This window comes from Punica granatum, chromosome 3 (assembly GCF_007655135.1).
Source record: "Punica granatum isolate Tunisia-2019 chromosome 3, ASM765513v2, whole genome shotgun sequence".
NCBI lineage: Eukaryota > Viridiplantae > Streptophyta > Magnoliopsida > Myrtales > Lythraceae > Punica > Punica granatum.
Genome location: NC_045129.1, coordinates 39,150,374 through 39,170,781, shown reverse-complemented (window position 1 = coordinate 39,170,781; position 20,408 = coordinate 39,150,374). Strand labels below are relative to the sequence as shown.

Genomic DNA, 20,408 nt, shown 5'->3' with positions numbered 1-20,408 from the left:
ATATATATATATTTTAACGATGCATTGCTTCTTGTAGAGACCGATTGAAAAATCAGAATCGGCTTTGTGCAGACTCCATGTCATGTCATGGACCAGAAAGAAGAACAAAAGGCTCAAAACAGAAGGGATTGTACCAATTTGTTTTGAGGATAAGACTGGCTGACTGACTTAGACTTAGGGAGCAAAAAGCAATAAGCCAAAACTTCAGGGGTACAAAACAGAATTGGCCAGTGGCGTCGGGGAATGGCGGGGAAAAGGGTAAAACATCCAATCCCGATGCCGAACTGGAACGTGCCCGTGTCCGCCTCTTCATCCTACTACTCATGTGAAGCTCCATGAGCTCAGCGTCAGCTCCCTTCTCCTCGACGGAATCAACCCTTCATCAATCACTCATCTCATCTCCTCCTCCATCACAGATATTATAATATATATACTTGGCAGCGGGCTCCTCCTCTTCACTTCTCTTTTTCGTATCGTATGGTATCACGCGGCATATTCTCTCCCTCTCTCTCAGTGTCTCTCTCTCGTTTGGACTCCTCTGCGTCCACCGAAATATCTCGCCTCCGCTTTTTAGATTCTTCCTCCTTCCATGGACATGGCCTCTGACTGATCTTCCTATATAAGGACCGACCTCCAGATTTTTCTTCTTTTTCATATATAATAATCACTCTCTCCACTCCTCTCTCTCTCTCTCTCTCTCTCTCTCTCTCTCTCTATCCTCCTCTGCGCCTGACAGCAACTCCAGTGCTTAGCGAAGGCGGGAGCTCGTTTGGTACGGTAATTCCTTCAGACTGTTGAATTCATTCGACATTCACTCATTTTTGCATTATGTTGCTGTCATGATTAAGGTAGCTCGCCGCAATCAACAGAACTTTGTGATGCACGGGTGGTATTTTTGTGGGTGTAAAAATGGTTCCATGAAGTGATAAATTTCGCATTCTACTTTTGGTCGGGTGGGCGATCCTCCCCGTTCTATGTGAGCTTTGTGTTGTACGCAGTTGAAATCAAATGGGTTAAACCGAGTCTGCCAACTATCATGAACTTTGCGAGTCATGCTCAGTAGCTGAAAGCTGAATTTTGGTTGCGCAGAGCTATTAGTGGGGACTCATTAGCATGGCTACTACCTCGAAAGTTAATGGAACCGCGGGATCAGGGATACCTGAGAATGTTCCTCCAGTATCCTGCCCACTTGCTGATGAGCCAACTGAAATAGCATCGAATATTAGCTTCCATGCAAAGTACAGCCCTCATTTTTCGCCTTTCAAGTTTGAGCCTGAGCAAGCGTACTTCTCGACCGCAGAAAGCGTTCGTGATCGCCTCATACAGGTAAAAACACTGACCAACATTTGTTTCTCAATTGGTAGACTTGTGTGAAGTGATGAGCGGGATCCAACTCCATAGAGTTTGTTCCATAACAATTAGTTCCGAAGGCAGTTTATAGCCAAATTGATACTCTTTTTCTTTTTACTCAAAAAGACTAAGATGGCGATTCGGTGTTTGCTGCATAATGCTTCAAGAGATGGTTGACCTTTTCTGTTTTTGTTTGTTGTCACCTACAGCAATGGAACGAGACCTACCTCCATTATCACAAAACCGATCCCAAGCAAACTTATTACCTGTCAATGGAATATCTACAAGGACGAGCCTTGACTAATGCAATTGGGAATCTTGAGATTCAAGGAGCATATGCTGATGCTTTGAATAAGTTGGGACATGATCTGGAGGAAATAGTAGAGCAGGTAATGGATGTTTATAGTCAGCTCAGTCCTCTTTAGCATTCTCATTTTTTTCTCTTCGTTTTGTGACTCCAAACTCTTAGAAAAATTCCTATGTGGTCTTTCAAATTCCAATTGCTCGTAATGTTTTGCTCAAAGCTACACGCGTGGTTCTAGTTGTATATGTCATCCCAAATTGCACGGTGTAGTTTCACCAAAGCGCAGAAGGCTTGGACCATTTCTGCCTGTGAGCCTTGAGTCAGTGATGGGGCAACCTCTCATTTGCATGGTGAAAATTTTGCTTTCACATGTTACGTTTAGCGGTTAGCTTTTTGATGCAAATGAATATGTCTGTAGGAGAAAGATGCTGCTTTAGGTAATGGGGGCTTGGGGAGGCTCGCTTCATGTTTTCTGGATTCTATGGCAACCTTAAATTTGCCTGCATGGGGATATGGCTTGAGGTACAGATATGGCTTGTTTAAGCAGCGTATCACCAAGGATGGTCAAGAAGAACTTGCTGAGGACTGGCTTGAGGTCAAATTTAAACCGTGGAAAACTTCATAGTTTTTGTTTCAATAAAAAATTTCTGAGGTAATATATGTCTCCTGCAGAAATTTAGCCCTTGGGAAATTGTCAGGCATGATGTGACATTCCCCATCAGATTTTTTGGTCATGTGGAGGTTCATCCTAGTGGATCGTAAGTATCACTTTTTGTCCGACTTTTTTCATTGTCATGATTTGATTGTACTGCAATAAAATATTTACTCTGGGGTTTACTGTAATTCCAAAAATTCATGGCAGCTGCGCCACTAGCTTATTTGATAGCTTAAAATCAACCTCAAGTTACTTGCACATAATATCTATAATGACCTCATTACAGTCGAAAATGGGTTGGGGGAGAGCTTGTGCAAGCTCTGGCATATGATGTGCCAATTCCAGGATACAAGACAAAGAACACTAATAGCCTTCGACTCTGGGAGGCAAAAGCTTGTGCTGAGGATTTCAATTTGTTTCAGTTTAATGATGGGCAGTATGAGTCAGCTGGACAGCTACACTCTCGGGCTCAACAGGTTGGTTATTGACATAAATGTAGCCTGGTTTCATTTCCCAGGAATGCTTGTAAAATGTATAATTGCAGTGGTCATCTGTCTCCCTTTTCACCACATTTGCACACATGTCGATTTTGTTTTTGTACTCGCCTGCTGGAAGCTTTCTGTTATTCATGTTCCGTACTCATTTTCTGAAGCAGATTTCTGAAAATTTGTGGATGTGCAGATATGTGCTGTACTGTATCCTGGAGATGCTACAGAAAGTGGAAAGCTTTTAAGGCTGAAGCAGCAGTTTTTCCTCTGCAGTGCGTCACTTCAGGTTTCCTGCCCGTCTTTTCATTTAATTTTAATTGAGCATCATTCACGTTTCCTCTTCTATCTTTTTGCTGGGATCATTAGAGTTCATATGTTAGATGTGAATATGTGGTTATCTCCAAGAGTTATGATCTGTTGTTAGTACTCTCTTTGGACACACCTTATTAGGAAGAGGAAATGAGAGGAAAGGGAGAGCAAGGAGAATCATATTCTTTAGTACAAGAGATGTTAGTAAGGTAGAGAGAGTAGGAACTTCCAGAATGAGTTAGGAAGGAGAAAGAGGAAAAGCTATTTGTCTAACTCCAAATCACCCCTGAGAAAATTCTACACAATGGAGGGATTGAAAAGGAGGGGCTTTCCCCTCAATGAAATCTCTCAGAGTCTCAGACAAGGGAGATTCCTCTCCCTCCCTTCCTCTCCGTCCATTTCCTTCCACTCTCCTCCATCTAAATAGAATGTAAGTGTGGGCAGACATCACCATCCCAAAAATGAGAAAAGGCTGCTTGAGCATGGATCTTAAGAGCAGGCACATAGATAATTCCAGATGGTGTTCCCATGTTCTTATAAGTCATTTTACTTTTTGGTAGAAAAGCTATTATACAACGAAATGCCAGTGACAATTTATACAGTCATAACATAGTTGAGGTGGTAGAGATATTTTGCTGTTTTCCAAATGATTTACATCTGTGAAGTTTAACCTCTGTACATGGAATTGACATTGACAGTTTATAGTAGGAGGAAGTGCTTTATCATTTCACTTCTTTTTACATTTATTAGGAACTCAATGTCAACCATATTTAGAAGCTTGCATTTAATCCAGGCCCGTTTTCAGGATATTATTTTCAGATTTAAGGAGCGAAAAGATGGCAAAGGCTCGTGGCAGTGGTCCGACTTTCCTTCTAAAGTTGCTGTACAACTGAATGATACTCATCCAACTCTTGCTATTCCTGAGCTAATGCGTTTGTTAATGGATGAAGAAGGACTTGGATGGGATGAAGCTTGGGATGTGACCACAAGGTAATGTATTCAGTTATTTCTACAGCAGAAAACAGTTTTAAAGAGCTTGCGGAGCAGCAACTTCCCTTTTTGTCATTATTGCATTTTTTCTTATGTCATTAAGTGGCCGTCATGTCTTCAATGGAGTTGTTGATTTTCCAGGACAGTTGCATATACCAATCACACAGTTTTACCTGAAGCATTGGAGAAATGGTCACAAGCTGTAATGTGGAAACTTCTTCCTCGTCACATGGAGATCATTGAAGAAATTGATAAACGGGTATGGCCAACCCCCAATCTATCTCGCCGTCTCCTTGTTAATTATATATGCACCTTGACTGAGCTTCAGTTTTAACTCTCATCCAGTTTATGGCAGTGGTCCACACCAGTCGAACTGATCTTGAGAGTAAGCTTCCCAGCATGCGAATATTGGATAACAATCCACAAAAGCCAGTTGTCAGGATGGCAAATTTATGTGTTGTTTCTTCGCATACGGTGAGAACTCCCTTGATGTTCAGCAGGCATGGTTTTGTTTCCGCATATCATTCTGCCAAAGAGTGATGTATTAATATGACCATAAGTTGGAAAATTTACTGCCCAAGTGTTTATTACCTAGTGCAGTTGGGGGTTGGTCTTGCTCTTTATTGCACTATAAATTAGAAAAACCACGAAAGCTGGAACATCTTCCTGTATAGAAGGGCTCAGTAGGTTTTTCTTGGTGTTCCCTTGGACTATCAGTGGTGGACTTGGATGCTTTTCACTTTTTACCTCAATTGTCACAATTTCCTCATTCATTTGTATCTGCATATTATTGTCATTCTTTCTATCTCGTGCATTATCATGATTTTGTAATTTGTCTTCTTATTGGTTTTTATGAATCTGGAACCACTTATTGCTTGGTCATCTTCTGCTAGGTTAATGGTGTTGCCCAATTACACAGTGATATCTTGAAGTCTGAATTATTCGCAGACTATGTCTCCATCTGGCCAAAGAAGTTCCAGAATAAGACCAATGGCATCACTCCCCGACGATGGCTACGTTTTTGCAGTCCTGAACTCAGTAGCATTATCACCAAATGGTTAAAAACTGATCAGTGGGTTACCAATCTTGATCTCCTTGCTGGTCTTTGTAAAGTACGTGCTAAACTGATTATCTTACTGCATGTTGTATTTTTTTTTTTAATTGGTAATATCTGCTTCTTGTAAAGCTATGATAATGTAGCTTCATTGCTGACCCCTTTTTCCCCCTAAAACAGTTCGCTGATAATGAAGACCTCCAAAATGAATGGGCATCTGCCAAAATGGCTAATAAACAACGATTGGCACAGTATATATTCCGAGTAACTGGGGAGTCTATTGACCCAAACAGCCTCTTTGACATCCAAGTGAAGCGCATTCACGAATACAAGCGACAGCTGCTGAATATTCTGGGTGTGATCTATAGGTACAAGAAATTAAAGGTATGAACGATATTCCATCTCTTCTTGTGGTAATTTTCTGAAATACTATTGGGTGCAATCTCTTATATTGATTATGTCCGGCTGAAATGATTTTGTATCCTGCCAACATGAAGGGGCTCCAGATGATTTCGTGTTTGGATGTAAACATAGGAAATAATAATATGGTAACTCGAGTGTCATAGAGAAAGTGTTGAAGCGTTGTATGTGGTCAGTTTGGCCTTACCCATAATTTACGTATCCTCTCAATTAGGACAAGGAACTCAAATAAACTAAAATTTACCGAGGACTTTCATCTAAAATTTTTGTGTTTACATATAGTAGCCAATATATAGGAAATTTTTATGAGAAAGCACTGGATCCTCCTGCTTAGGATCCAGTATATACACTTTATGAAGTTGTGCCTAAGCCTGTACTAGAATTTTCATATCAGAAATTTAGTTGAACCTGAGCTGTGCAGGGGATGAGCCCTGAAGAGAGGAGAAAGACAACTCCACGTACAGTCATGATTGGGGGAAAAGCTTTTGCAACATACACAAATGCCAAAAGAATAGTCAAGCTGGTAAATGATGTTGGTGATGTTGTCAACACTGATCCTGAGGTCAATGACTATCTGAAGGTAAAAGGATGCTGTAGATTTTCTGCTTTGTCATGTTATAATCTGCTCGAGATCACAGATAATACGTAGTTTTGGGCACGCAAAAAGAGATTGAATGTTCTTATAGTTGGATTGTTAGTTGTCTCGAACATCTAAGGTCAATTGGAATAAGAGTTGCAGTATTATAGTTTTTGGGTGGTTGTTGAGGTTTAGATTGGTCCTTGCTCCTCACAACTACATGGAGCAGGAAGTGGGTTCACCCTTGTAGCAAAGTTACTGAGATTGAAATCGTATAGCATGTCTATCTGAATGATAAAAAATGGAAGTTCTTGAGCATTAGATTACTGGAACAATTGTCTAAAAGTTTCACATCAGCCTGCTTTTGCATAGGCATGTGGAATACCGATACTCTGTTCATGGCATTAATCATGAATGGCTTTCTTACTCTCAGGTAGTATTTGTTCCAAATTACAATGTCTCTGCAGCGGAAATGCTGATTCCTGGAAGTGAGCTATCACAGCATATCAGCACTGCAGGAATGGAGGCAAGTGGCACAAGCAATATGAAATTTGCACTCAATGGATGCCTCATAATAGGAACATTAGACGGGGCAAATGTGGAAATCAGGGAAGAGATTGGAGAGGACAATTTCTTCCTCTTCGGTGCAACAGCAGATGAGGTCCCTCAGCTCCGGAAGGATAGGGAAAATGGACTCGTAAGAAATCTTGAGTTTTTATAACCAAAATGACTAGAATTTCCCAGTACTTCTGTCCTCTATATGCTTGTTTCCCCCCTGAATTTCCCAGTACTTCTGTCCTCTAAATGCTTGTTTCCCCCCTGATGTTGCAGTTCAAGCCTGATCCTCGATTTGAAGAGGCCAAGCAGTATGTAAGAAGTGGAGCATTTGGAAGCTATGACTACAACCCTCTCCTAGACTCTCTAGAGGGAAACTCCGGTTATGGTCGTGGTGATTATTTTCTCGTTGGGCATGACTTCCCGAGCTACATGGATGCTCAGGCAAGAGTGGATGAAGCTTACAAGTAAGTTGAACTATGAATATCTTCTCATTGGGTGGCATGACTTTCTGGACATATCTGTAGATCTAGGTTGAGGTCCTGCAAATCGAGCGTGCTACAGATCCCTAGCATTGTCCGGCCAATTAAATGTATAGAAGCATTACAGGTTATGTTACAGTCCTTTAAAGGCGACTGCTTTGATTTGCCATGATAATGGATTCAGGAACCTTCACTGCATGTCAATTGTTGCTCTCTCTTAGACAATCATAATTGTTGTGAGTTGCTGTGTGGATGGTGGCTTGATTATTATATTCAACATCTATCATCAAAATTTTCGTCGTCTGCCACTGCAGAGACCGGAAAAGGTGGCTGAAGATGTCGATAATGAGCACTGCTGGAAGTGGCAAGTTTAGCAGTGACCGGACAATTGCTCAATATGCTAAGGAGATATGGAACATAGAGGAATGCCGCGTGCCGTAAAAGCGGCGACTCCTGGAAAAGGATTCTGTTAGATTATTTCGACTTCGTCACACTAGAATCTGGGATAATATTCTCTTGAAAAGCATAACTATACTTGTTCGTTTGTAAGGCTTGTACTTGGCATTTAAATTTTTCCCGCTAAAAGTTGTGATGTACTTGGCATTTAAATATTTCCTGCTAAAAGTTGTTAGTACTTTTATTTGATGATGGTATTGAATAAGCATTCCTTCAGTTGCAATGACGAGTTACTATATTTACTTCATTGAGCAAGTTTCGTGCTTACATGAACTTCCTAAAGCAGTCGGGGTGGGTTTATAGACATAAAAATCATAAATCCAAACTTCACCGCGATGTCGAATTGAGTGAAGAACGTATGTAAGGCGGAGCACCGATCTGACTGTCAGTTCTTCCTCGCTCGAATCGATGCTCAACACGACCCGCGAAAAAGCAAAGCTTTTCGAATATCCATCCATGAAAGCCGGTGAAGGTGAGAGACCAGAAGAATCAGGACTAGAGACAACCATACACCCCAAAGCAGTTCGTTTGCGATACTTTGAGATGGAAAGGTTCTTGTTTTTTTTCTGTTATATTATGCAGAAGTTGATTTAACGTGTATACTTATCCATAAGGTTTTGTGTGTAACGGAAACATCATCACGTGGAATTAAGTCACAAGACACATTAAAAAATATTATTTTTGTCAACAATAGATTCGATTCGGATTCTTCTTATTTTTGTTTACGTACTAAAAATCGAAATAACAAATCTTTATTGACTCGTGATATTATCACATGATACTTCCGTTACGTATCAAGACTTGATGCTGGGTTTATCATACCTTCTACAAAATCAACATCACATCTGCGAGAATCAAATGTGAACACAAAACACCGCACTGCCAAATCATACCGCATCTTCCAAGTCCTACGCCGCATCGCCCATCCTAATCTCATTTCCGAGCCAGACCAAACATTGACGGGGTCGATGAGGTCCACGCAGGCTTCGAATCCAAGTCAATCACGGCCCTTAAATGGGAAATTGGGCCCATTGATAGTACTTCGGGCCTTGACCCGGCCCACTTTGTATTTGCAAGCTCGAACTCCGGCCCGAAGAAAAAAAACGAACGTATATAAGGAAGGAGGCAGCACCGATTCAACCTTGACTTTTTAGTTATTCCTCACCTCACCCGACACTCCTCAGCACCACCCGCGAAAAAGCAAAGCTTTTCGAATGTCCATGAAAGCCGGTGAAGGTGAAACCAAAAGAATTGGAGAAAGACACAATACATTACCCCTCCAAAGCAGCAGCAGCAGATGATCAGATCATGGAACCGATCGAAGCGGCGAACGGGCTGTCCTTCCGGGTCGGGTTCTCAGGCCACAGCGGCCATCTCCGCCTCGAGCCTCTCTCCACCGTTGAGCGCGCGAACCCCGTGAACTCCGTCCCCGATTTCATCCTCGTCGGTCCCCCCAGCTCCTCCTCCTTCGTTACACTTTGTCGTTGCTGTGCATTCATTGGGCGGACCAGTTGTAGTTGTTCATTTCTCATACACCTCTTCTAGTGATGGAACTGAGCTGAAGGAACTTTCAGTTAACGTTGACTGACGGGGCTTAGGGTTTTGTTACGATTTTTCCTAGTGGCTCTGTTCGTGATTTCCTCATCTTTTTGCTTTCTCTGGTCAAGTGCATGCTGAGGCTGCAAGTCAAGTCATATGAGTTCATGATGCTGAATGTACTTGAATTCTCGCATTGCTCGGCTAATTTGCTGTTCCTTTCTCTTGTTACTGGATTTTGAGCTTAGCTCCTAAACGGCCGTGAAGATAGAATCTAGCGCTGTTGGAGGAGCTGCTAGGTTAGCTTTAAGGATGCAATTGCCGTGATTCGTGTTGAAAAGCATTCAAAACCTCTCTTAAGTTACTTAACTGATCCGTTGAAATGTAATATGTCTGGAGGCTCATTACTCTGGCAAGTTAATGGAGGGTTTTAGTCGATTTGTTTTCATTGCCATTATGACATGTACTGCTATAGCTTTCCGGTGGCGTGATATATCAGCTGCTGCTCTTGTTTCAGCCTCCTGCATTCATCGAGGAAACTCAAGAATCAATTAAGGCATACATAGAGGAGAAATATCTTCGGCCGAATTTGGATGCTGAGGAGTTCTCTCCCGAGAAAGCTGGAAGAGATTGGGAGTTCGACTGGTTTGACAAGGCGAAAGTACCCCTAGAACCGTCATTGCCGCGATCTGTTGTGGTACCAGTGTGGGAGTTACCATTTAGACGTCAAGCAAAGCTTTCAGGGTCACAAATATGGGAACCCGACTCACTGGAGGTACGGATGCCTCGCGTATTCAGATTTGTGCAATTTTTCATTCCATTGTGAATTCTTCATCCTTTTTGACAGATGCATAGACCATAGGCCCAAGTAATTTCATTATTCCGCATGCTTAGAATTTTTCCTTTTTTTGGTATTATAGGTCGATATCTCCAAGTTAACCTCAGGGGTTCAAGATTCTGGTTCATTGCCCCGCATTACTGGGCCTCCAAAAGATTTTATGAGGGGAAGCATCAGCAATCGGCCTTTCCGTCCTGGTGGTTTGGATGATTCACAATCCTTTGAAAGAACTCTTCCTGATGGAGCATTAAATGGTGAATGGGCACGTGAACTTCTGAATGGGGGTTCTGCTCAATCTGTTCCTCCTAGCTTTAAGCAAGGCTTGCACCTTGGAGACCTCAAGGTTGCTCACTTGGTCCATCTCTATCAACATCGTATTCTCATAAATGAAGTGCTGATTATGTATGCACTTGACATTCGTATGCTCTCTTTACAATGGATCCAGGCGCATCCATGTTCATGGACTGTGTATAAGGAGCAAGGTTCAGCCAAGAGATTACCAGATGAAAGAGAAAAGATGGTTTGTTCTTGTAATTATTATTATATATTATGTATTTACGTGTGTGTGCACATGTGTGTAAAAGGATTCATTTAAATTAGTAATAGCACAAAGAGCACAGACCTGTATGCAAAAGAATGTACAAGAGATTTAGAAAAGTGAAACACCTTGTTAATTGGTTAACAAAATGTTAATTAAATGTAAAGTAATTGAAATTTTTGTGTTTGTTCTGTTTCTTCGAAAAATCAATATTTTATTTGTCAACTGGCAGGTCGAGCTTTCTGTACAGTTTGATGACTTGTTCAAGAAAGCTTGGGAAGATGATACAACTGCAGATTATGAGGAAGAGGGTAAGTGGTATTTTGCAGTTTAATTGCTGTCTGGGTCCATATTTAGGCCTGAGCTATTGGCAATGTTATTGTCAAAGATCTTAATAAGGGATTGCTACTTTGCCATGTTCTATATAATTTTTAGGCTTTATGGTTGGCCTAATCTTATGAAGTGTAACTGTAAAATTGTGCTTGATGATTTTGTTGATTAAAGGTAACTGTGTGACTTCCTGTGGTGTATTAATAAGTAATACTCTTGAAATATAATAAGTTACATAGAGCCTTAATGGAAGTGCTGGAAGCTTAACAATGCTGTGAAGAAGTTGTCTTCAGAATTATAAATTTGTTCAGCATTTGTGGAATGATTTGAATTCTGAAAGCTGCAAACTTGCAGTTTAATAATTGGATTAAGTGATAGTTGATTTATTTTAGCAAGTCACCACACATTCTACGTCCTTATGATATTTGTTCTGTCTGTGAAGCTCATTTGTCAGATCACGAGCCTACTGTACCAGAAGCAGAAACAGATGAGATTGATGCACAAGGCCAGATGCGTTCACTTGGAGTGCCCTTGTTGGATGAAATATTGTCCGATGAATTAGGAGGAACAGCAGTTAAATCAGGGGAAAAGAACCCTAACGATGGACGTCAGCAGGAGGTTAATAAACTAAACATTGGAATAGATGATTTCATTAAATACAGTGGTAGTTCTATCTTCTTCGATGGTAAGCTGCTTCTGATAGCTCCGCTTTCATCTGTACAAATACAAGGGGCAGGTGTGGGCTATCACTGCAGAGGATGGGATTGCAGATCACTTTCATGAACTTGTCCCCGACATGGCACTTGAATTTCCCTTTGAATTGGATAAATTCCAAAAGGAGGTAAAAATAATTTCAGATACTTTGTGTTTATGCAAGTTAATGAATGCAGAAGACCCTTTTCATTATCTGAACTATGGTTTCATTTTGTTAATCTCATCTGAACTTTCATTTGATTATTCTGGAATCCCTTGGTAGCTAAATTCTAAAATACCTTATTACCTTACCTAAAGAAGTGCTATGTGAAATTTTTTAAAATCAAAGTTCTGGGTACAGACCGACTTTTGAGTTCTTTTCCTTCGTCTTTCTTCTCAAAATTCTCGATAAGTTGTTTTTCCATCAAGCTTATGTTATATTATTCTGTCCTACGAACAAACAATTTTTCTTGTTCTGAGCTTGCAAAGATGTGTTATTGCAGGCTATCTACTGTCTTGAAAGAGGTGATTCAGTCTTTGTTTCAGCTCATACATCAGCTGGAAAGACAGTTGTTGCTGAATATGCATTTGCTTTGGCTTCAAAGGTATTACTTAATGTATGCCAAGTCTCTGTTTTCTTCTAATGAAGTGTATAGTTACGTGCCTCGTCAAAATCACCAAGTCCAATATGTCCTTGAGTGATCCCTTGAGTTTAAGGGAAGTCCACGAGAGCGCTTGCTGGTTTAGAGTAATTAGTTGTCGCTTGTGCCTCCAATCTAAAACTTTGACTGCTGCTTGTGCTGATTACAATACTCACTCTTTTTAATTGTAGCATTGCACGCGAGCAATATATACAGCTCCTATCAAGACCATCAGCAATCAAAAGTACAGGGATTTCTGTGGGAAATTTGATGTTGGCCTTCTTACTGGTGATATTAGCTTGAGGCCAGAGGCTTCATGTCTTATTATGACCACCGAAATTTTAAGGTCAATGCTTTATCGAGGGGCTGATATCATTCGTGATATTGAATGGGTAAAGGGACAATTTCATTTTGAAATTATTTTAAGGAGTGGCTTCCAGCTCTCTTTGAGGTGTACTTGTTTTCACTGTTCCATTTTTCTGGTAAGCTAAAGATGAGGTCATCAATTTCATGTGATGCAACAGGTTATATTCGATGAAGTACACTATGTTAATGATGCTGAAAGAGGTGTTGTTTGGGAAGAAGTAATCATCATGCTCCCAAGACATGTCAATATCATTCTCCTTTCTGCCACGGCAAGTGCTTCTTCCTGTTATACTCCTACTGAAAATTGAATCTGACAGTGATGATCATTGGTGAAAGTGCATCAAGATTGGTGGAACTTTATCTGGTCTAGATGTAACCTATGTATACTCAGAAGCTACATGGTGTTTGATTCAATCGGGGATGGCTTAGCACATTCAATCTTTCTTTCTTCATTGTGGATTCTTAACTTGTTTCTGGAGTATTATGCTTGAAACTTGGAAAGATGAAGGAACTAACTTGCTGTTGTTAAGGTAACATTATGTCTAGGAAGCGATCAACGTCACATCAGTTGGAAGGTTTCTGTTTTCTTTAGCCATATTTTGTAGGGTACTGTTTATACAGATTTAATTGCGTCGTTGTTCAACTTCTTCTACCCTATCCTTGCACTTTTGAGGCATCATCCATATAAGGAATGTTTTCGTTGTGAATCTGCAGGTACCTAACACAATGGAATTTGCTGATTGGATTGGCCGGACAAAGCAGAAAAAAATTCGTGTCACAGGGTAGAGTGTATACCTGAATTTGTATCTTTTATTCTATGCATTTGAGGTGGCACTTAGTGCCCTTAGATTTTCTGGAGTGAATTGGGTTTCGATGCTTGAAATCGATACTATGTTATTATTTCATTTTCATGTTGTTACCAGTTACACTCATATTGTCAGAAATATATCACTTTTATGTGTTGTTTTTTTAAAAATATTTCAGGACTACTAAAAGACCAGTACCACTGGAACACTGCTTGTTTTACTCTGGAGAACTTTACAGAATATGCGAAAGTGAAATTTTCATCCAACAGGGATTGAGAGCTGCAAGAGATGCATTCAAGAAGAAGAATGCTCCTCCAGGTGGGGCTGGTAATGGGCCAAAGGCTGGCCCTTCACCAGTTCGTGGTGGAGGTCAAGGAGAGAAGTGTGAAAATTTCAGTCGCGGAAAGCTAAATAAGCATTCTGGTGCCCATAATTTGGGTAAAAGCTCTGGGAATGGCGCAGGAAATCAGGGCAATGGTAATGGCGATAACAACTGGGGTTTGAGAAGATCAGAAGCATCTTTGTGGCTGCAGCTTATTAACAAGTTATCTAAGAAGTCCCTATTGCCAGTATGTTTCACTCTTCATGCAAATTTATGATAAAAAGATTTCCTTCAGAAATTGCACTAAGGGTTACCTGCTATACAGATCAAGAAAAGGAAGCAAAATGCAAAATAGATTATGTGCATATAAAAGGATCTATTTTATCCTGATCGCATGAATGGCCCCAATTACACCCCTGACTATACAAAGACTTTACAAATATAACTCTCTGCAGAAAAAGGTTTCACGAGAGTCCACCTTCAATAGCTCTACTATTCTTGCTTCATGTAGATTGGGATGTTCTATGTATTCCTTCATATATTATGCATCCTATAATGGTGCCTGTAGCACATCACCTAAAGAATGCATGATTTGGAGGCATTTTTAGACGAGTCTTTTGGATTTGCTCATTGTTTTTCTACTGATTGATGTGCTTTCATGTTATACTCTGTTACCCAGATAAGAGGAATTGATCTAAGACTATTTGTTGACTGTCAGAATGTCTTTCTTTTCGTGTAGTGAGTTCTGATAAACCTTCATTTAGAATTAAAGAAAAGAGTTGTTCACACTTTGCTTGCATATTTAGGTGGTGGTGTTTTGCTTCTCCAAGAATCGATGTGACAGATCAGCCGATAGTTTAACTGGGACTGATCTCACAAGCTCTTCTGAGAAAAGTGAGATACGTGTTTTCTGCGACAAAGCATTTTCACGGTTGAAGGGATCTGACCGGAATTTGCCACAGGTTTAAATGTGTTAGAGATTGTTTTCCCCAATAATAAGACAAATTTGATGTCACTATTGGTTTTGAATTTCAAAAACATGTAACTTGCAGATTGTTAGAATCCAAAGCCTTCTTCGGAGGGGGATCGGTGTACACCATGCAGGTCTGCTCCCAATTGTTAAGGAAGTTATTGAAATGCTTTTCTGCCGAGGTGTTATTAAGGTAAAATTATGGGTTTTAATTCTGGCAACACCTGATAGTTCTCATCAATTTTAGAGCTACATTTTTGGCTTTGGTTTGATTCTTTATTCTTGGTGTTGCAGGTGTTGTTTTCTACAGAGACATTTGCTATGGGGGTTAATGCCCCAGCAAGAACAGTGAGTACCTTTTCCATAATATAAAAGAATAGTATACAGTGAATCATAGTATTTTTGCAGTGCTACCATGTTAATGATCCATTTTACTGAATTTCCACCAAAGAAAGGCCGATATACCATGGTTGCAAAAGTTTCACAAAGATACAGAGCCAATCCAATTACTCGCCCAGCAGTATCAATCACATGCACTGACCTCAAGTTACTCGACTTGAGGGGGTACATATGCATATACATACTTTGACTAGTGCTTGTTGGAGGGAACTGCTACTTTCGGTTTGCTGGTGAGGAGCAGTAAGGACTTTCACAAATGTCAACAATGCAGCTGGATGCCACAGCTTTACACTGGAGATCTCATTTCCTTAAAGATGTGCTTTGTAAATTACAACTGCAAACTGATAAAGCTGGAAGTGGCCCATGGTCTGCATGGGCTGAATTTGATACTCTGATTTGATGCTTTAATCATTGCTTCGTTGATACATATTTGCAAGCATTGCACAATTGTAACTTCTGATGCATGTCTGATCTTTTTCAGGTTGTATTTGACTCGCTGAGGAAGTTTGACGGGAAAGATTTTAGAGAATTACTCCCTGGAGAATACACTCAAATGGCTGGACGTGCTGGGAGAAGGGGCCTCGACAAATTTGGTACAGTTATCGTGATGTGCCGTGATGAAATCCCAGAAGAAAGTAATTTGAGGCATGTCATTGTTGGTAGTGCGACTAAGCTAGAATCTCAATTTCGGCTGACCTATATTATGATCCTTCATCTCCTTCGTGTTGAAGAACTGAAGGTACCTAGAAGATTATCCTTATGGTTTTGTCCTTTGGGGCTACTCTATTTAATATCGTATTCTGCCTTGTTTTGAAAATGTTGATTTTGCATTCGCTATGTTGGATAGTTTTTGTATAGATACATGTTGCTGCATTATAGTTGAAGGCTATGAAGCTATAGATTTATGGGAAAAGTATAAACTAAAATATCCAGATGTATCATTCTACTCCTGTGAGAGCAGAGGACTGATTATTTCTTCTTTTTCTTTTTCTGGCTAAGGTAAGAGATGGTTTACATAGATTGATGATGACTTTCATAGCACATCCACAGAGTAATCTTTTTGCAGATTATAAGAGTCATAGACTTGGTGCCCTTATGTTTTGAAAAGCATTTGAAGAAGGTCATTGCATTTTCTTGTGTTTACTTTGGGTAATGAATGCTGCAGGTAGAGGATATGTTGAAAAGAAGTTTTGCTGAATTTCATGCTCAGAAGGGTTTGTCTGAAACTCACACACTCCTAAAGACGATGCTTGATCAGCCTACAAAATCAATAGAGTACGTTGCCAACAGGATGTAGCAGACTACTTTTTCTTTTTCTTTCTTTAGTTTAACCCAAGCTCTCCCTCTTACCGTTGGTTTGTCTTTGCATAATTGTTTCCCCGGGGAAACTGACTAGTAATTAGTTCATTATTGAGAAGGTGCTTTCTTAACCTTCAATCCTTCATGCATGTTCTCTACATTGTAGATGTATAAAAGGTGAACCAGCAATCAAAGAATACTATGAGATGCATGAGGAAGCTGAGCGTCTCAACAATGACATAGCAGACTCGGTCATGCAGTCCCCTGTTGCCGCGCACTTCCTTACTCCTGGAAGAGTTGTAGTTGTGAAATGCCAGTCTGTGAGTTCCTTTGCTATCTTATTCAACGGAGAAACATTGTAATGCCCACCCGATTGGTTTCATTTAGGCATCGGCGAGGCTCAATGCACATGCTTCTATCACATACTCTTGCGAGTGTCCTTAAAGTTCACTTTCTTTTACTTGTAAATGTCATTAATGGTGCTATCGTCTGTTTATGATTGGCAGGGCCAGGACCATTTTCTTGGAGTTGTCATTGAAGCAGAGGCTGGAAAAAGGCAATATATTGTCTTAACGCTAAGACCTGACTTAGCACCAACAGTACAAAGTTCTCCTGGCAGCGGCAACCTACAGGATGTAAAGGTTTCTGAATTCCAACAAGGTTCTTTCCTGCTACCAAAGTCAAAACGTCGTATAGAGGAAGAATATGATTCTGCTTTTACTTCTCGAAAACGATCTGGTGCCATTAGAATACAATTGCCCCATCACGGTGCTGCTTCTGGGATGAGTTATGAGGTTAGAAGAGTTGAGACCAGGGAATTTCTGTTCATGTGCTCTAAAAGGATTCAGGTTAATCAAGTTGGACTTCTTGAAGACGATAGCGCTGCTGCTTACTCCAAGACTGTTCAACAGCTTTTGGATTTGAAGTCTGGCAGAAGTAAATATCCACCAGCTCTGGATCCAGTGAAAGGTATTGCCTGATTCTTCAAAACACATACTTCCAAGTTCTCGAAGCTATAGACCAATTGCTCTCTAGCTCCAAATATGATCCTATTGCATCCCTGTTATACACTTTTGGAGAATGCAATATTTTGCACCTTCCCTATATCCTAACGCTTACGTCACACTGATCTTCAGTGACTTGGTAGTACACTATAAGGTTAACCCCACTTTTGCAAACATATCTTATAAGCCATCTTTGCAAAGCTAAAGAGGATTTTTCTGTTATCTTATACGATGGTAGAAGGAAAGTGTCAACTGAAATTTAGAGTGCAATCCGAACTAAGTTCAGGACGTGATATATTAGTCATATTTTATAATTAATTTTCCCTACACCCACTTTAGTACTTCCATTTGAGGAGTTCTTTCGGATCATAATGTGGTGGTCATATTTCAGATTTGAAGTTGAAAGATGTTGAATTGGTGAATAAATATCGCCAACGGGACACGCTGTTGCGGAAGATGACAGAGAATAAGTGTCATGGATGTATAAAATTAGCGGAGCACATGAAGTTAGCAGAGGAGATAAGGAAGCACAAGGAAAAGGTTGCTGAACTCAAATTTCAAATGTCAGATGAAGCCCTGCAGCAGATGCCAGAGTTTCAGGGCCGGGTATGTTGCAGGTTCATCCGTGCTTTGATATTTTGCAGGGCCTTTCGTTGGTTAGCTGTGGCGAGATGAAGTAATTTCGGCCTTGTGTTAGTATTTTCTGAAGAAATGAAGTGTGTAATGTACAGGTGGAAGTCCTGAAGAAGATTGGGTGCATAGATGCTGATCTTGTCGTTCAGCTAAAAGGTCGTGTTGCTTGTGAGATGAACTCAGGGGAAGAGTTGATATGCACAGAGTGTTTGTTTGATAATCAACTCGACTGCTTGGAACCAGAAGAAGCAGTAGCTTTAATGTCCGCTTTCGTGTTTCAACAAAGGAATACTTCTGAACCAACCCTTACGCCAAAGCTATTGGAGGCTAGACAAAGGTTTAACCCATCCTCCCCAACTTTCATTTTCACATTTGACCTTTCTGAAAGTCGGTTGTTAGTACTATTGGATATACCACCAGAGACGGTGAAAGACACAATGAAACATATTCTCGGGATTTGATTGACCACTGCATTTGGGTTCTTCGAGACTATCTTGCTTATGACCTTTCAAGAGAGATCTGGCAATTTCTATTTGTTCAGTCTTTGCCTGTTCTAACAATGAGCTCGTGTGCCTTAGATTCTTTGGAATATTTCCCCAAATAGATTTTACCTCAGAATTTCTCGGTTATCTTCCTGAGAGATAGATGAGAAAAAAATGTCATGGCCTGATTGAAAGATTTCCATCTCCATCGCGATTGATCTCTTTTGCCAATCTTTTGTATTTCCTCCCCAGGTTACACGAAACAGCAATAAGACTCGGCCAGCTTCAAGTTGAGCTCGGGCTACCAATAAGCCCTGAGGAGTATGCTCAGGAGAACCTCAAGTTTGGTCTGGTCGAAGTTGTTTACGAATGGGCAAAGGTTTCTCCTTTTCCTTTTCTTTCTCAAAAGACGGAAAAAACATTTGATTTTACTTAGTGCCGGCTCCTTTAGTGTCTACTCATCACGGTGAATCTTCTTGCTTTGTGGCAGGGCACTCCATTTGCCGACATATGCAAGCTCACAGACGTCCCCGAAGGCCTTATAGTACGAACTATCGTCAGGCTCGACGAGACATGTCGTGAATTTAAGAATGCTGCCTCTATTATGGGAAATTCTGCACTACACAAGAAGATGGAAGCTGCTTCGAATGCAATAAAGCGAGATATCGTGTTTGCTGCTAGCTTGTATATCACAGGAGTTTAACAATCATGGTCTGTTTTTGGTTTCTTTTCTCTATTTGTCATATATTTGGATTAATTAGAACCATTATATTGAGGTAACAATGGTAAATTTTTATTAAAATATCTACGTACCTGCTAACTCCTTTATCACTTCTCTCACGTTCCTATTTTATTTTATTTTCCATCTGCTTTCCTTAGTCCCAACTTTATAATGCCTGTCTTTCCATGGCATGATCGGTGCTTAGAATTGAAATTGAACATCCCGATGGGAGATTTCGAGATACGCAGACATTGATCATTTACAGCTTCTTCTTCTTCTTTTATAAGTTATTAATATAATATCCATTTATATTATTTTCTTCCCTTGAACTAATGGGCCTCCCTCCACAGTCTAAAGCCCATCTCCTCTATGTCTAACTTTGCCGTTGGACTTGACCCAATGATTGATTCTTCTTCAATTCATCATGACTCCTTTCATTTTTCTACACAAGATCTGTACCGTGCTCCGCAATGTTACGTAACGTTATTGCTATAGAAATACGATAATTTATTTTTATAAAAGTAAAATATTATCATCTGTTAGAAATATCAATTGATGAAAATCAATTAAGAAAAGCTTAAAAAATGTTCTGTTGGTTTGAATGTATAGGGGAGTGGGATGGCAATTTCAGGAGGAAAAAAAGAAGGAATCGTAAAGGTCCGTAATTCACAATGATGCTGTAAGAAAGAACCTATGAATGAGATTTTTCCAATTAAAAAAAAATGTGATAATTACTCGTGTGATTAACACTCGATTTCCTTATTTAAAGCAATATACTTTGTATTTTTTTTTATGCCTCATAGCGAGATCGAATCGCCAACAAATTTCTAGGGAGAGTGGAAAAAATCATGGGGGAGTGCAAGTTGGTAATTCAATTATTTGCATTCCAATTGAAACTATACTATCACACATAAATTTAAAATTTATTTATTTTAATTATATCAATAGTATATTTTTTATGCTTATTAGTAGCATGCATTGCACATACAATTAGTTTTATCATACATAATAGATAGATGGGAAATTATGTCTCTGTATACGTTTTTGTAGATATATAGATTAACTATAATATTTTATATGATTCCTTTTATATTATGTTTCTAATTTACGTAATACTTCTTTTGGATAAGAATTGTTATTATTTTATATAATATTAATTTTTCTAACTTATATAATCTTCCTTTGTGGGT

At 39.9% G+C, this 20,408-nt stretch overlaps 2 protein-coding genes across 6 annotated transcripts; both read left to right on the top strand.

Annotated features, from left to right (window-relative positions):
- The first annotated feature begins 305 nt into the window (after positions 1–305).
- LOC116201883 (alpha-glucan phosphorylase, H isozyme) lies at positions 306–7,869 on the top strand. Of its 4 annotated transcripts, none has more exons than XM_031533328.1 (16): positions 306–777; positions 1,090–1,326; positions 1,560–1,739; positions 2,073–2,249; positions 2,327–2,412; positions 2,596–2,785; positions 2,991–3,083; positions 3,900–4,096; positions 4,238–4,355; positions 4,442–4,570; positions 4,990–5,208; positions 5,331–5,534; positions 5,992–6,150; positions 6,581–6,844; positions 6,979–7,169; positions 7,499–7,869. In XM_031533328.1, exons 2-16 carry the CDS (start codon positions 1,114–1,116, stop codon positions 7,623–7,625), a joined length of 2,547 nt encoding a protein of 848 aa, XP_031389188.1. In that variant the 5' UTR covers positions 306–777; positions 1,090–1,113; the 3' UTR covers positions 7,626–7,869. The 4 variants fall into 4 exon arrangements, with proteins under 4 accessions (XP_031389188.1, XP_031389186.1, XP_031389190.1 ...); XM_031533326.1 differs by having other exon boundaries at positions 307–772; XM_031533330.1 differs by having other exon boundaries at positions 308–772; positions 3,912–4,096.
- Positions 7,870–8,790: 921 nt separating this feature from the next.
- LOC116200214 (DExH-box ATP-dependent RNA helicase DExH11) lies at positions 8,791–19,330 on the top strand. 2 transcript variants are annotated; one of them, XM_031531007.1, is made up of 23 exons: positions 8,791–9,083; positions 9,694–9,951; positions 10,097–10,357; positions 10,460–10,534; positions 10,785–10,863; positions 11,325–11,500; positions 11,619–11,723; positions 12,079–12,180; positions 12,408–12,608; positions 12,741–12,851; positions 13,297–13,364; positions 13,567–13,957; positions 14,517–14,672; positions 14,763–14,873; positions 14,975–15,028; positions 15,561–15,818; positions 16,245–16,354; positions 16,545–16,698; positions 16,885–17,347; positions 17,774–17,988; positions 18,114–18,352; positions 18,750–18,876; positions 18,988–19,330. In XM_031531007.1, exons 1-23 carry the CDS (start codon positions 8,949–8,951, stop codon positions 19,198–19,200), a joined length of 4,062 nt encoding a protein of 1,353 aa, XP_031386867.1. In that variant the 5' UTR covers positions 8,791–8,948; the 3' UTR covers positions 19,201–19,330. The 2 variants fall into 2 exon arrangements, with proteins under 2 accessions (XP_031386867.1, XP_031386866.1); XM_031531006.1 differs by having other exon boundaries at positions 11,613–11,723.
- The last annotated feature ends 1,078 nt before the right edge of the window (positions 19,331–20,408 follow it).

What these genes read in the sequence shown, in the direction of transcription:
- LOC116200214 (XM_031531006.1), top strand. Translation starts at nt 8,949, where the DNA reads ATGGAACCGATCGAAGCGGCGAACGGGCTGTCCTTCCGGGTCGGGTTC. An exon ending in TGCAGATTATGAGGAAGAGG is followed by an intron (nt 10,864 to 11,324) that starts GTAAGTGGTATT and finishes CTGTCTGTGAAG; the next exon opens with CTCATTTGTCAGATCACGAG. An exon ending in TAGTTGTGAAATGCCAGTCT is followed by an intron (nt 16,699 to 16,884) that starts GTGAGTTCCTTT and finishes TATGATTGGCAG; the next exon opens with GGCCAGGACCATTTTCTTGG.
- LOC116201883 (XM_031533328.1), top strand. Translation starts at nt 1,114, where the DNA reads ATGGCTACTACCTCGAAAGTTAATGGAACCGCGGGATCAGGGATACCT. An exon ending in TCCTTGCTGGTCTTTGTAAA is followed by an intron (nt 5,209 to 5,330) that starts GTACGTGCTAAA and finishes CCCCTAAAACAG; the next exon opens with TTCGCTGATAATGAAGACCT. An exon ending in AGAGTGGATGAAGCTTACAA is followed by an intron (nt 7,170 to 7,498) that starts GTAAGTTGAACT and finishes CTGCCACTGCAG; the next exon opens with AGACCGGAAAAGGTGGCTGA.